Source organism: Gigantopelta aegis, chromosome 6 (genome assembly GCF_016097555.1).
Source record: "Gigantopelta aegis isolate Gae_Host chromosome 6, Gae_host_genome, whole genome shotgun sequence".
NCBI lineage: Eukaryota > Metazoa > Mollusca > Gastropoda > Neomphalida > Peltospiridae > Gigantopelta > Gigantopelta aegis.
In genome coordinates, this window is record NC_054704.1 from 1022469 (window position 1) to 1036488 (window position 14020).

General features: G+C 37.8%; 1 protein-coding gene across 3 annotated transcripts in view; it reads left to right on the plus strand.

Annotated features, from left to right (window-relative positions):
- Nucleotides 1-868: 868 nt before the first annotated feature.
- The window catches only part of LOC121374880 (TATA box-binding protein-like 1), a 33659-nt gene continuing 20507 nt past the window's right edge, over nucleotides 869-14020 (plus strand). For 2 of the 3 annotated variants that reach the window (XM_041501998.1, XM_041502000.1), the window contains exons 1-2: nucleotides 869-1087; nucleotides 7042-7305. In XM_041501998.1, the coding sequence (XP_041357932.1) occupies nucleotides 7054-7305 (252 nt within the window). In that variant the 5' untranslated portion in view covers nucleotides 869-1087; nucleotides 7042-7053. Of the gene's footprint in view, nucleotides 1092-7041; nucleotides 7306-14020 lie in introns of all 3 variants that reach the window. The other variant, XM_041501999.1, reaches the window with a different exon arrangement.

A 14020-nucleotide genomic window follows, 5' to 3' on the forward strand; every position in this document is an offset into this window, starting at 1 on the left:
AAAATATTACCCCGAGGCTCGGGTTTACAACATTAATTCACTCGGGACAGATAATCCGTAATTCCTCGTAGCTCGTTAGTTATTCTCTAAACACTCGCACAAGAATTCCCAATATTCCAAACACTAAATAAATACGAAAAATGTTATTACATCATCAACTGCCCTAAAACACAACTCATTACAGTCGCACAACTCTGCTCAGATTTGGACACAGCACGAACTAGCCTTCTAACTAGACCCCCTGCCACTTAATAATATTTATTTATTTTAATTAACCAAATATCGAAGAACAGACAAAAGACAATAGAACCTGTTACACTACATGTACTTTATTAAACAAGAGTTGTAGTTTAATTTTGTGTTTTTTATGTTAGCGTTTAATATTTTATGTACTTTATTTTTGCTGGTCAACCAGACTATGTTTTTATTATACATATATGAACATGGAAATAAAGTTATTGTATTGTATTGATATAATATGATCCCCTGATGTTTATTCTGTCAAGTCACCCAATAATTGAAACAAAAATCGTGACTTTTATTTTTGAAATAAAAAACCTGAATTTGGACTTTATCTGATAATGACCCTTAAAACCTGTATTAAGGAGAGCTACAACCGCCTATGAGGCCAAGTACGTTAAAATTGTATTACACCCATTGTATGACGTCTGTGTGTGTGTGTGTGTGTGTGTGTGTATGTGTGTGTGTGTATGACTTATATATGTGCGTGTGTGATGTGTCTGGGTTGGAGACTGGTACCGGGCTGCGAACCCTGTACCTACCAGCCTTATGTCAGATGGCTAAACCACGACGCCACCGAGGCCAGTTGGACGCGGACAAGCTTAATAGTTACCTCCCTTTTAAATCTTGTAAGAACGGAGGTTAAAAAAGAAAACCTTAATGGCGACACAAGTTTGGTGTTTGTGGTGTGAAATCTAAAATTGATTGACTTGGGTCACTAAATACATTACACTGGCGTTATATTTGTTTAGCATTTATTCTATCAGACTTTTCGATTATTGCAATGCAATTTGTTCGAACCAGACGTTGAGATTTGACCAACACTGCCAGTACAAACGAGTAGCGAGTAGGTTGGGTTTATTTTGTTTTTGTTTGGTTATGAAATTACTGCGGAAAGAGTTCTGACCGCCCCCCCCCCCCCCCGCACACTCCCCGTTAGCTATCGCTAACCCTAACCTAACCCTCCCTGTTAGCTGTCGCTAACACTAACACTAAAGCTAAGCCTAACCTAACCCTCCCCGTCAGCTATCGCTAACCCTAGCCCGAGTTACGTGTACTCTGACTGTGAGAGAGCTAGACGGACATTTGGACATAAATACGCTGTCATTACAGTCAGAGACCAAGCTATGTAATTTTTTGGCAATCGTCGACCATCAAAAAGTAGTCAAAGATTTCACTAATATATACACTACAGAAAGAAACCCGGCAGCACCCACAGACCGTTATTGGCTATAGGCGACTAAGAATTTTACAAATGTAGTCCGTTAGGTGACCATCGATATTAGGGTCTGGTGAGTATGGTACCAGTTAAAAAACAAAGACACTGAAAGTGAATCGAATGTGACAAAACACATCGTGTCTGTATTGGCGCGAACTACAGCAGCAGAAGACATAGAACATGCTGTATATTTTAACACTGCCAGATTCAGCTTCTATGGCTTTGGGCCGGGTCTTCTAAAATAGAGCTCAAAACATATTGAAGACATTGTATGTATTTTTAAATATAGAAGTCGTCGGCTTATTAGAATGGACTGGATACACAATAATTATCTAGTAGAGCTACTATTTGACGGGTACCAGACATTTCGCCCTCCAGCCAATTCGCCCCCAGTCAATTCGCCCCCAGGTCTGTTCGCCCCCCAGTCAGTTCGCCCCCAAATAGGATGTCTGTTCGCCCCCAAATAGGATGTCAGTTTGCCCCCACGTGCATAAAAGGTACCAGTTTGCCCCCAGTCAGTTCGGGTCATGTTCCTGGCCTGGAAAGTCATGAAATTTTTATATTGGTCATGGAACGGCCTGAGTGTAATAAAGTTCTGTTCTGATATATCCATGAGTGTTTGTTCTGTGTTGAATACGAATGCCAGGCTAGGCAAGTCAGGTCAGGTCATAGGGTTTTATGTGCACATTCAGAACAAGCTAGGCTGGTCGTACGCGCTTTTATGGCCATTATCACGTGATAACCTGTTAACTGTAATCAGTCATAGTGTTTTTAGAAGATGATCATCTTTTTTGATGTTCATGGTTACTAATTAGTGGCCAAAAGAACCCCCGCAATAATCCCTCAATTAGAATAATGCTCACCAGAAGAGGCCATATCGAATTGCTGTTCAAAGCCCTCTTAGGTGTTAGCCGAAGATGCATAATCATCATCAAGGTTATGTAGCTGATTAACCATTGTTTTATTTCTTCTTAAAACAGATCATATCTGGCAGGAATGGATGTTTTCATAAATGTTGATGATGTGGTTTGTGAATTTGTGAAAAAATGTCGGTGTCTACGCTTATTCAGCACCCTACGTTTAATTACATCTGAAAAAATATAACCCTGTATTACAATTCTCATGATTCATGATCAGTCCAAATTGTGGAAGGACAACAACCCCTCCCTTCTAAGAAAAGAAACACACACAATGACAAACACACTTTAACATCCTCTAAAAAACCCAGTACAATAATTGTTTAAAAGTAACAAATAATTGGGGGCGAACTGACTAAAAGTTGGGGGCGAACTGACAAATATTTGGGGTCGAACAGGCAAATGGTTGGGTGCGAATCGTCTTTGGGGCGAACTGGTACATGGGGCGAACAGGTCAAACTGGGGGCGAACTGGCTGGGGGAGCGAAACGTCATGGATTCCTATTTGACAATTGTTATTCAATGGTATGGCAAAAAGGAATCATATTTAATTAGCTTACATTATTCTGGGACAAAATCAAAATCTACCTTGTAGTTTTAACTCAAACTAAGGTGAGCGCATGCACATATATACAAATAACAATGACCTTTTCCATTACTACAGCCCAGGGCTTATTCCAAAGGTCAGTTAACTGGTTGTTGTTGTTGATATTGTTTTAGATTTAAGCGATTTGCATTAAATAAGAACATATCAGATCTAAAGTCTTGATACCAAGACTTACATAATGACATAACTGTCCAAATATTACTGTAATAAACAATAAGTACACCGTTATACTAAGTAATATAATTGAGTACATCATATATTTTGGTAAAATGTTGGGTTTTTTTTTACAGATTTATTTTTCTTTTGATATTTATTTTATTGGTAGCCTACTACTGGAGCATTTAAAATATCCGAATTAAACGCATACCTGTGTGTGCTTCGTCCATTCCCGGGGAAATCCGATATTGCAGATCGTACCCCTTCTTGCATCGCCACAAAGAGGACTTCCACCCCATTTAGGTTTATATACTAAAGCATGCGTGATTTTTCCTTTATTTTCTTTGTATTGCATTATTTGTTTTTAGTATTTTACTTCAGAGATAATGCAAGTCAAGCTGTATACCTCTGATGTTCTAGCATTTTGTTTTCACCCCTGTATTAAAAATAACATATAATTTAATGTTAATTTGTAAAAATTCATTTTATTTTTACTAGATTTCTTTTTTTTCTAAAAAAAAAAAGAAGTTGAGTTGGTATGGGTTTAAAACTTAATAACATGTTTTTATATGAATTTTAACTGTATTCATTATGAAGTTAAATGCCAATTCATCAGTTTCCTTTTGAAGGAAACAGACTATGTACATTGATCACATGATTATTATTCAACAAAGAATATTCTAGTTTTGATTTTGGCTGTGGATTTAAATTACAATGTGATAATTGCAGGGCTAGCTGAATTTGAGAAGGGCCAGTAAGATTTTTCTTCAACTGGCCCTGCTGGCGATCATGGTTTTCATGTTAATTTTCAACCCTGCACCCACATTCAGCTAAGCTTCGGCAAACTCCGGACAGCAGAATTCTAAGTTCGCCTACCTATATCGTGATGTTGCGTCACATGATCGCCCACTCAGCCATTCCGTCTTCCAGGGGCCGTCTCAAAACAAGAAGTGCCCGACAATCACAAAAAAAAGTTTGTTTTGTGTAATGTCACCACTAGAGCACATTGATTCATTAATCATCGGCTATTGGATGTCAAATATTTGGTAATTTTATCATAGTGTTAGAGAGAAAACCCGCTACATTTTATCATTGGTAGCAAGTGATCTTTTATATGCACCATCCCACAGACAGAATAGCACATACCACAAGCCTGTGTATTAGTGATTAATATCTGAATTTTTTTTAATCAGTAACTCAAAAATGGTCGATGTAAATGTATTTGATGTAAAACATAGGTTTGTTGTGGTATTAGAGCGGAAATCTTTGACTTCTTTTTGGTGGTCAACGATTGCCAAAAAATTACATATCTTGGTCTCTGACTGTAATGAGAGTGTATTTATGTCCAAATGTCCGTCTAGCTCTCTTACGGTCAGAGTACTCGGGCTACGCTAACCCTAACCCAGACCCTAACCCTAACCTAACCTTAACCTAACCTAACCTAACCCTCCCTATTAGCTATCGCTAACCCTAACCCAGAATTGTATTTGCAGGACTCTGAAAATTGCACCAACGATCTATCGCTCGCGCTGCAAGTTTAATTTTACATAACCCATTTTACGTTCTTGCCAAAAAAAGAGAGGAGAAAACTAGACATTAAAAATATTTTACACTATCGTTTGGTCAGTTTTAGATTTAATAATATCTATTAGTTTTATTCTGTATTATAATGAAACTGATTGGTGTGACAGTAAATATTAGCTAATTTATTCGCTTAGGCTGTTAGGCTTAGGTGTGTCAGATTGAGACCAGTAGAAAAACTCACTTCCAGCAGTGTTTAATAGTCCATTTCTACGTTATAGCATGAATTTATATACTCGCGTCATTTCCAGAGGCCTGCTTACCACATTGATCATTGCTGACAGTAGTATCATCAAAATATTACATTTTAGTTGTTTGTTAATTTTTGTTATTGTTGACATAATGATATTTTTGTAACAAGTTCTGTAAAATGAAATGGGTTAGCTGAAAAAAGAATTGTGTAACCCATATTTGGGTTATGCAGACTTTCATTTCCCTTTATTCGCACCATCAAATTTATGTCCATCGGATGAAAAGAAATATATTGGAACTGAATGGAATTGATTATTTATTTTGTTACTTTTATGTTTCTATGTGTGATTTGTGTGGGCAGCATTATATGTATTAGTACTATTTATGCCATTAAAGGATTGCTCGTGCTTTTGGAATGGTGTGCATATACAACAAGTATATTATTATATTTAATTAATAAAACAATTAAATGTGATGGTTATTATATATTTATATAATGGGTGCAGCCATTTTGTTCCATCCCAGTGAATACGCCCTCACATCACGTCAGGAATTAAGTCTTAGAACTGAAGAAACAAATGTACCTGATTTTTGTGGGATGATGAAACAGGCATGCATCACAATGTTCTTTAATAATATCCATCCCAGTAAGTCAACAATAAGTATATATTATTTTTCAATACAAAACAAGTCAAAATAACGATCGTGCTTTGTCCTTGCTTTAACCTATGTACTGAAATGATAAACAGTGTTTTTTTAGTTAATTGGTCTATCATTTAGTTGCCTCCATTTGTGATTCCTTATTGGCAGTTAAGGGTCGTCTTCATCGAGGACATCTCAAATGGTAGAATAAATCGGTGACAATGTGAATATGACCTGAGTTTTAAGTGACTATAAATCTGTGACAGTGTGACAATGTGAATATGACCTCAGTTTTAAGTGACTATAAATCAGTGATAATGTGAATATGACCTCAGTTTTAAGTGACTATAAATCAGTGACAATGTGAATATGACCTGAGTTTTAAGTGACTATAAATCGGTGACAATGTGAATATGATCTGAGTTTTAAGTGACTATAAATCACTGACAATGTGACAATGTGAATATGATCTGAGCTTTTAGTGATTATAAATCCCTAACAATGTGACAATGTGAATATGACCTGAGCTTTAAGTGACTATGAATCACTGACAATGTGACAATGTGAATATGATCTGAGTTTTAAGTAACTATAAATCACTGACAATGTGAATATGATCTGAGTTTTAAGTGATTATAAATCACTAACAATGTGACAATGACGTGAATATGACCTGAGTTTTAAGTGACTATAAATCACTGACAATGTGAATATGATCTGATCTTTAAGCGACTATGAATCACTAACAATGTGAATATGATCTGATCTTTAAGTGACTATGAATCACTGACAATGTGAATATGATCTGATCTTTAAGTGATTATAAATCACTGACAATGTGACAATGACGTGAATATGATCTGATCTTTAAGTGACTATAAATCACTGACAATGTGACAATGTGAATATGATCTGATCTTTAAGTAACTATAAATCACTGACAATGTGACAATGTGAATATGATCTGAGTTTTAAGTGATTATAAATCACTGACAATGTTACAATGACGTGAATATGACCTGAGTTTTAAGCGACTATGAATCACTGACAATGTGAATATGATCTGATCTATAAGCGACTATGAATCACTGACAATGTGAATATGATCTGATCTTTAAGCGACTATGAATCACTGACAATGTGAATATGATCTGATCTTTAAGCGACTATGAATCACTGACAATGTGAATATGATCTGATCTTTAAGCGACTATGAATCACTGACAATGTGAATATGATCTGATCTTTAAGCGACTATGAATCACTGACAATGTGAATATGATCTGATCTTTAACTGACTATGAATCACTGACAACATGACAATGTCAACATGCAAAATAACAGTACGCTATCTCATTGGGTATGCCCACACACCGGACTCCAGGGTATTTTTTATTGTACTTTTTATTGATGCGATGATGATTGAAACAGAAAAACATTCTACATTTGGTGTATTTCAATATTCTAATAAATATGTTCTTTTTTCAGCGACTTGACACCATGGCAACCGAAGCATTGTGCTCTTCATTGATAGACAAAGTTGTGCATGAAACAGCAGTGAATGAAAGCAACAAAGAAAATGTCATTTCTGGTGCGTTTGACTCTACAGCGTCAGGTGAGGCAGAAGCGGCTGAGCCTGTGATCGACATTGTCATCAACAACGTGGTGTGCACGTTCACCACGCGCTGTCATCTCAACCTGAAACAGATTGCGCTAGCTGGTGCAAACGTCGAGTACCGCCGTGAGCAGGGAGTAAGTACTAATCTCAGTCGGAGTATATGAGTGATTACTGTACTAATCTCAGTCGGAGTATATGAGGGATTACTGTACTAATCTCAGTCAGTGTGTGCGAGTGATTACTGTACTAATCTCAGTCGGAGTATATGAGGGATTACTGTACTAATCTCAGTCAGTGTGTGTGAGTGATTACTGTACTAATCTCAGTCAGAGTATATAAGTGATTACTGTACTAATCTCAGTCAGTGTGTGTGAGTGATTACTGTACTAATCTCAGTCGGAGTATATGAGTGATTACTGTACTAATCTCAGTCAGTGTGTGTGAGTGATTACTGTACTAATCTCAGTCGGAGTATATGAGTGATTACTGTACTAATCTCAGTCAGTGTGTGTGAGTGATTACTGTACTAATCTCAGTCGGAGTATATGAGTGATTACTGTACTAATCTCAGTCGGAGTATATGAGTGATTACTGTACTAATCTCAGTCAGTGTGTGTGAGTGATTACTGTACTAATCTCAGTCAGAGTATATGAGTGATTACTGTACTAATCTCAGTCAGAGTATATGAGTGATTACTGTACTAATCTCAGTCAGAGTATATAAGTGATTACTGTACTAATCTCAGTCAGAGTATATGAGTGATTACTGTACTAATATGAGTCAGAGTATGTTAGTGATTACTGTACTAATCTCAGGCAGGGTGTGTGAGGGATTACTATATACTAATCTCAGGCAGGGTGTGTGAGGGGATTACAATACCAATCTCAGTCAATCAATTGCTTTGTTTTTGAACTACAGGTTATTAGTGTCATTATTTGATACATATGTATCTAGTGTATTGTGTTATGGTTATGAGATATGGGGACTTCAGAAAGCAGAGGTAATTGAGAAATTACACCGAGACGTTTTTTTATTGTTCTAAAAGTTAAATAATCTACAACAAATATTGTGATATATTTTGAATTAGGAAGATATCCACTGCTTTATGAACATAATTATCATATGATTAAATATTGGTTAAAAATTGTATTTTGCATATTATGTATAGTGAGTTAAAAAAATACACATATTAAAAAGAATAATTGGGTGACATCTGTTAGAACATTATTATATTAATTAGGTTTCTGGATACATATGGGATAATCAGGAATATCTTGGTACAGATACTAAACAGAATCTTTTTTATCAGCTGACTATATCTGTAAAATGTTCCACTTGGTGGATAGTTTAAATCTGCATTTAGTGATATAAGAAAACTATATATAAAATGCTATTACTGCTCTAGACCTTCTATGTTTCATTATAGAGTTGCTTAACTGTTAAAATTTAAAAATGCTTTGTAATCTGTGAAAATATTTGGTCAAAGCCTTTAAGTTTAAGTACAGAAATTTTGTAATTGAATAATTGATTAAGATATCTTGCTCCAATTGTCTGTTTATATTCTCCACTAGCCATACGTCGTCGTCGTCATGATTGATTGCTCATGTATTATCAGTCCTTGGGTTTTGAAAAACCATGGCGAGTGAAAAATAGTGTAGTGACATAGTCTGATTTCTTTTCCCTTTCAGGAATGGAGTTATTCAAAAGTTTCAGTAGCAGTGCTAAAAAATATAATTATGACATGCACTGATGCAGACAGTTTGATTTTTTAATTACAATATGTACTATTCAGTTAATTTGATGCACACAATTATAGATACCTTTTTAGTGTTAGATGGTTTGATGAACATGCAGCTAAACTTGTGTGCAACAAACATGATTAGGATAGTTGGGATGGAAAAACCCCACTGGTTCAGAGTAACTACGACTCAAGCATCTCAGGTGTGCACTACCGACTGAATTAGATCTCTCATATTATTATTATTATTATTTTAATAACTCGTTAATCGTAGGCCTACAGTTAGTTCAGTTGTTAGTGTTGGTTGGGGCGTTGACATTCACGTGGCATTTTTAACTCAACATTTACGCAACCAGTCTCTCTTCCTCAACATTTTGTAACATGTCATTTGACCTCGCACTACCTGTTACAAACGGCTGTGACATCTGTGTCAAGTCAGCGTTACGCTATTGAACTAGAATGGTACCATTGTTGTTGATAAAAAAATATACAAACTCTGACAAAATCTGTCATTACAAAGGATTTTATTCCAAATGTAGGAAGCCATAATAAAGATAATCCGAAAAACCCCCATAATTTTAGACATAATCATAAATGCAAAACACGTTGTCATGTAGACAAGCAGCCAAAGTTTCAAGTAAGAAGTAAAAATAATCTGACCCAGATAGCTCTGATTGGTCAATATGTCACAGAGTACTGCGCATCAAATCATGTTCCAGTCACATGGTCTGTGACTTTCTAACAAACGTATTGAAACAAAAATTAAATAGTCTGCTATGATCATTGATTATTGTTACTATATTTTGTACATATATACACATATAAATAACAGATGTACATGCATTAACCTCTGGCTGAAATACAAATATTTAAATGAAGTTTTATTTGATTTTTTTTTAAAGATAAACAAAATAAAATAAATAATAGACATAATTTTTTACATTTTAAACGAGACCTATATGTACGCCTATTCCTGCATACCTATTATAATGTTTTAAATTTTAAACGAGACCTATATGTACGCCTATTCCTGCATACCTATTATAATGTTAAACTAGACCTATATGTACGCCTATTCCTGCATACCTATTATAATGTTAAACGAGACCTATATGTACGCCTATTCCTGCATACCTATTATAATGTTTTAAATTTTAAACGAGACCTATATGTACGCCTATTCCTGCATACCTATTATAATGTTAAACGAGACCTATATGTATGCCTATTCCTGCATACCTATTATAATGTTTTTAATTTTAAACGAGACCTATATGTACGCCTATTCCTGCATACCTATTATAATGTTTTTTCTTTCTTTTTATTATTCCGTCTACTTTTGAATTGTCTTTGTCTAAATTTAATTTCTTTTTAAAGAATGTAGAAAGTTACACGTTTGCCATATTCGGGACCTCAAGTAAGTTTTGTAGGCTAACAGTTATGAACTAATCGAGACAATTTTACCGACTTCGCTGATTTCCGTAATGAGTTCATTTGTGTAGGCTCAGAAACCACTATTTAATTCAATTCCTTTTTTTCATAACTATATCAACAGTATAAATGAGTTAGCCCTATTAGACCTGATCTATTACCGTATAAAGTGGACTGTTTCTAATTAATAATAAACTAAATAGGCAAAGGAGTTTTGATCAGATTGGTACGTTTCGAAGATGTCTATAAAACAAGTGTTTTCTGATTTGTATAACAAAGATAAGTACCAGTCATATATTAAAAGCTTGCATGGACGCTACCGTTCTCATCACACTTTATTTTATTTTTATGGTATTACTCTTTCTATCAGCTACATAAGGTATATAGTAGCAATCTATATACAAAATTATTTTTATGTGCGCTGTTTGTTAAGTATAACGTGCATTATTTTTCACACTCGCCAGATTGAAATTGCGTGTGCTGTACAAGGTCTATATTATACATGTATATTGTTTGTACCAATAAGCAAATAATAAAGAATTGAAATTGACTGAGTATGTGAGGTATCAGTACAGTACTAATCACTGAGTTAGTCCGAGTATTTGAGGGATTAGTACAGTACTAATCAGTGACTCAGTCTGAGTATGAGGGATTAGTACAGTACTAATCTGTGATTCAGTCCGAGTATGTGAGGGATTAGTACAGTACTAATCTGTGATTCAGTCCGAGTATGTGAGGGATTAGTACAGTACTAATCTGTGACTCAGTCCGAGTATGTGAGGGATTAGTACAGTACTAATCAGTGACTCAGTCTGAGTATGAGGGATTAGTACAGTACTAATCTGTGATTCAGTCCGAGTATGTGAGGTATCAGTACAGTACTAATCTGTGACTCAGTCTGAGTATGTGAGGTATCAGTACAGTACTAATCAGTGACTCAGTCCGAGTATGTAAGGTATCAGTACAGTACTAATCAGTGACTCAGTCCGAGTATGTGAGGTATCAGTACAGTACTAATCAGTGACTCAGTCTGAGTATGTGAGGTATCAGTACAGTACTAATCTGTGTGTTTGTATGGTTCGTTGGTAGTAAGAGTGCAGTGCCCGTGTCAGTGTTTGTGTGGTTCTGTTGGTCGTGTCAGTGTTTGTGTGGTTCTGTTAGTAGTAAGAGTGCAGTGCCCGTGTCAGTGTTTGTGTAGTTCGTTGGTAGTAAGAGTGTAGTGCCCGTGTCAGTGTTTGTGTGTGGTTCTGTTGGTAGTAAGAGTGCAGTTCACGTGTCAGTGTTTGTGTGTGGTTCGTTGGTAGTAAGAGTGCAGTTCACGTGTCAGTGTTTGTGTGTGGTTCGTTGGTAGTAAGAGTGCAGTTCACGTGTCAGTGTTTGTGTGTAGTTCGTTGGTAGTAAGAGTGCAGTGCCCGTGTCAGTGTTTGTGTGTAGTTCGTTGGTAGTAAGAGTGCAGTGCCCGTGTCAGTGTTTGTGTGTGGTTCTGTTGGTAGTAAGAGTGCAGTGCCCGTGTCAGTGTTTGTGTAGTTCGTTGGTAGTAAGAGTGCAGTGCACGTGTCAGTGTTTGTGTGTAGTTCGTTGGTAGTAAGAGTGCAGTGCCCGTGTCAGTGTTTGTGTGTGGTTTTGTTGGTTGTAAGAGTGCAGTGCCTGTGTCAGTGTTTATGTGTAGTTCGTTGGTAGTAAGAGTGCAGTGCCCGTGTCAGTGTTTGTGTGTGGTTCGATGGTAGTAAGAGTGCAGTGCCCGTGTCAGTGTTTGTGTGTGGTTCTGTTGGTTGTAAGAGTGCAGTGCCCGTGTCAGTGTTTGTGTAGTTCGTTGGTAGTAAGAGTGCAGTGCCCGTGTCAGTGTTTGTGTGTGGTTCTGTTGGTTGTAAGAGTACAGTGCATGTGTCAGTGTTTGTGTGTAGTTCGTTGGTAGTAAGAGTGCAGTGCCTGTGTCAGTGTTTGTGTGTGGTTCGTTGGTAGTAAGAGTGCAGTTCACGTGTCAGTGTTTGTGTTTGGTTCATTGGTAGTAAGAGTGCAGTGTCAGTGTTTGTGTGTAGTTCGTTGGTAGTAAGAGTGCAGTGCCCATGTCAGTGTTTGGGTGTGGTTCGTTGGTAGTAAGAGTGCAGTTCACGTGTCAGTGTTTGTGTTTGGTTCGTTGGTAGTAAGAGTGCAGTTCACGTGTCAGTGTTTGTGTGTGGTTCTGTTGGTTGTAAGAGTGCAGTGCACGTGTCAGTGTTTATGTGTAGTTCGTTGGTAGTAAGAGTGCAGTGCCCGTGTCAGTGTTTGTGTGTGGTTTGTTGGTAGTAAGAGTGCAGTGCCCGTGTCAGTGTTTGTGTGTGGTTCTGTTGGTTGTAAGAGTGCAGTGCCCGTGTCAGTGTTTGTGTAGTTCGTTGGTAGTAAGAGTGCAGTGCCCGTGTCAGTGTTTGTGTGTGGTTCTGTTGGTTGTAAGAGTGCAGTGCCCGTGTCAGTGTTTGTGTAATTCGTTGGTAGTAAGAGTGTAGTGCCCGTGTCAGTGTTTGTGTGTGGTTCTGTTGGTTGTAAGAGTGCAGTGCACGTGTCAGTGTTTATGTGTAGTTCGTTGGTAGTAAGAGTACAGTGCCCGTGTCAGTGTTTGTGTGGTTCTGTTGGTAGTAAGAGTGCAGTGCCCGTGTCAGTGTTTGTGTGTGGTTCTGTTGGTTGTAAGAGTGCAGTGCACGTGTCAGTGTTTGTGTGTGGTTCGTTGGTAGTAAGAGTGCAGTGCCCGTGTCAGTGTTTGTGTGTGGTTCTGTTGGTTGTAAGAGTGCATTGCCCGTGTCAGTGTTTGTGTAGTTCGTTGGTAGTAAGAGTGCAGTGCCCGTGTCAGTGTTTGTGTAGTTCGTTGGTAGTAAGAGTGCAGTGCACGTGTCAGTGTTTGTGTGTAGTTCGTTGGTAGTAAGAGTGCAGTGCCTGTGTCAGTGTTTGTGTGTGGTTCTGTTGGTTGTAAGAGTGCAGTGCACGTGTCAGTGTTTATGTGTAGTTCGTTGGTAGTGAGAGTGCAGTGCTCGTGTCAGTGTTTGTGTGTGGTTCGTTGGTAGTAAGAGTGCAGTGCCCGTGTCAGTGTTTGTGTGTGGTTCTGTTGGTTGTAAGAGTGCAGTGCCCGTGTCAGTGTTTGTGTAGTTCGTTGGTAGTAAGAGTGCAGTGCCCGTGTCAGTGTTTGTGTAGTTCGTTGGTAGTAAGAGTGCAGTGCACGTGTCAGTGTTTGTGTGTAGTTCGTTGGTAGTAAGAGTGCAGTGCCCGTGTCAGTGTTTGTGTGTGGTTCTGTTGGTAGTAAGAGTGCAGTGCCCGTGTCAGTGTTTGTGTGTGGTTCTGTTGGTTGTAAGAGTGCAGTGCCCGTGTCAGTGTTTGTGTAGTTCGTTGGTAGTAAGAGTGCAGTGCACGTGTCAGTGTTTGTGTGTAGTTCGTTGGTAGTAAGAGTGCAGTGCCTGTGTCAGTGTTTGTGTGTGGTTCTGTTGGTTGTAAGAGTGCAGTGCACGTGTCAGTGTTTATGTGTAGTTCGTTGGTAGTGAGAGTGCAGTGCTCGTGTCAGTGTTTGTGTGTGGTTCGTTGGTAGTAAGAGTGCAGTGCCCGTGTCAGTGTTTGTGTGTGGTTCTGTTGGTTGTAAGAGTGCAGTGCCCGTGTCAGTGTTTGTGTAGTTCGTTGGTAGTAAGAGTGCAGTGCCCGTGTCAGTGTTTGTGTAGTT